The sequence below is a fragment of the Fulmarus glacialis genome, unplaced genomic scaffold, assembly GCF_000690835.1.
Source record: "Fulmarus glacialis isolate BGI_N327 unplaced genomic scaffold, ASM69083v1 scaffold25585, whole genome shotgun sequence".
Classification (NCBI taxonomy): Eukaryota; Metazoa; Chordata; class Aves; order Procellariiformes; family Procellariidae; genus Fulmarus; species Fulmarus glacialis.
The window spans coordinates 1-1805 of NW_009215294.1; the positions used below are offsets into that span (position 1 = coordinate 1).

The window sequence follows — 1805 nt, forward strand, 5'->3', positions numbered from 1 at the left end:
CGCTGGGCGTAGGTGATAACCCGCTTTCTCCTGGGTCTGTCCAGGAGGGAAGCGCTCCGCAACCTCTCCTCTTCCTCCTCCTCCTCGTCGTCTTCGGGATCTCCATCTCCGAAGGCAGCCAGGGGCAGCCCTCGGGCCATCCCCTCCCGGAGCGACAGGGCTCTGTCCCCGAAAAGAGTCCCGGAGGTGACCTCGCAGAGCCCCAGGCTGGGCCCGCCCCGGGGGGGGCCCTGGGGAGCGCCCAGGGAGAGGTCGCCCACGAAATCCAGCACCGAGGCGCCCAGCAACCCCTCTGGGCAGGGCACTTGCGGGGCTCTGCCGTGCAGCTCATCCAGCAACCCCGGGCGCTGGTGGGCTGGGAAGAGGCTGGCTGACATCTTACTTCAGAGAGGGCTTAATCTGGTCCCCCATCCCCAGCCCCAGCGGCGTTAATATTTATAACCCCCCGGATAACAGGATTAGCAGGACTAGAAAGAGCGGCTGTAAAATTTCTCGCCGTGATGCTGATGAGAGGAGACAGGCAGCCCCCTCGGGGACGCGTGGATGCTCCCGAGAGAGGAGTCCCCAGCGAGTCAATCCTGTCACAGCGATCAAGGACAGTTCCTTCTTGGCAAAACCCTCCGCTCTTACCTGCTGAGCACTTTTGTCTCTTCTTACACACCCGCAACCAAACGATTTTCAGCCTCTTTAAAGCCCGCAGCCGCAGAGCCGGGTCTCCACTGGGCTTGTTTTCCTCCTTTCTGTCGGGATCTCTGAACCCTGAGAGACAGCCTGACAATTGATGTCAGGCAAGTGCATGTATGCTTTTAATGATGTCCTGAAGAGGGGACCTGCACGGAGAGGGTCACCGGGCAATGTTTACCCTGTATCCCAGCGCAATGGGAGCTGAATGACAGGACCTCCATTAGCCTAAGTAAGCATTGTAGGGGACCCGATATTGCATTCCCAGTAGTAACTGTTGGAATCGTCTCTCCATTCCCCCTAAATCCCCTTCAACTAGAGTTCAAACATCTTTCCAGTAAAAGGCTGCTTCGTAAAGCTCATTTCGGTTCAGGCAATCTCAAAGCACTTGCTTTGAAACTCCTCCTGCCCATGAGACGAGGATAAGCTGGTCCCATTCAGGGCAGGGGTTGCTGTTACACCTTTGGCAGAGCCGTCCCGGTCACCGGCGGTGCACAGAGGAATCAACCTGATAACGCGGGATACATAGCGCAAAATACCGTGAAATGCATATAAACACACCCGTACACCCGACACCGCTGAATACCTTTCTTTGATCAAGGTTTCCTTGGGGACGGACGTTGGGGATTGTTTTGCTTTTGTCTTGGGAGGCTGGAAGAGGTTAGGGGCTGAGTCTTCACCCTCCCACACTATAGACTGTCTCTAAATAAACAGCCTGGCCCTGGCAATCCCTGGCAGTGTTAGACACACCCAGATTGAATCGGATCGATTTTCTTTGGCACACGATTTGTGCACACAGCTCGTTTAGAAGTGGCTGGCCATTACTCTTGCACTGCCTTCTTAAAGGCTAATCTTCGCCTTTGTCATGCATTGTTGCCACTCTCGCTTTGGGGCTAATTAGTCTCTAATTTCTAAAGGGATTTCAAAGCCCATCAGATCAAAGGAGGCGGGTGGGGGCGGCCGAAGGATCCCGCTCCGCGAAAATCCTTCCTGTTTGCCTACAGGACGGCAAACATTTCCGACCGCGGACCGGGATCTGCCGTCATTTACATCACAGTGAGCGAAACAGGCATCCCCTTTTCCTGGGAAAGATGCCGCGGGAAAGACACTTCCCCTCCCAGCTC

The 1805-nt window shown here is 55.6% G+C and overlaps 1 protein-coding gene across 1 annotated transcript; it reads right to left on the reverse strand.

Annotated features, from left to right (window-relative positions):
* Window positions 1-8: 8 nt before the first annotated feature.
* Window positions 9-377, reverse strand: FERD3L (Fer3-like bHLH transcription factor; the record flags this gene model as incomplete). The annotated part of the gene is made up of 1 exon (XM_009578896.1): window positions 9-377. A coding segment is annotated over exon 1 (369 nt), but the record flags the coding sequence as incomplete, so codon positions are not given.
* Window positions 378-1805: the final 1428 nt, after the last annotated feature.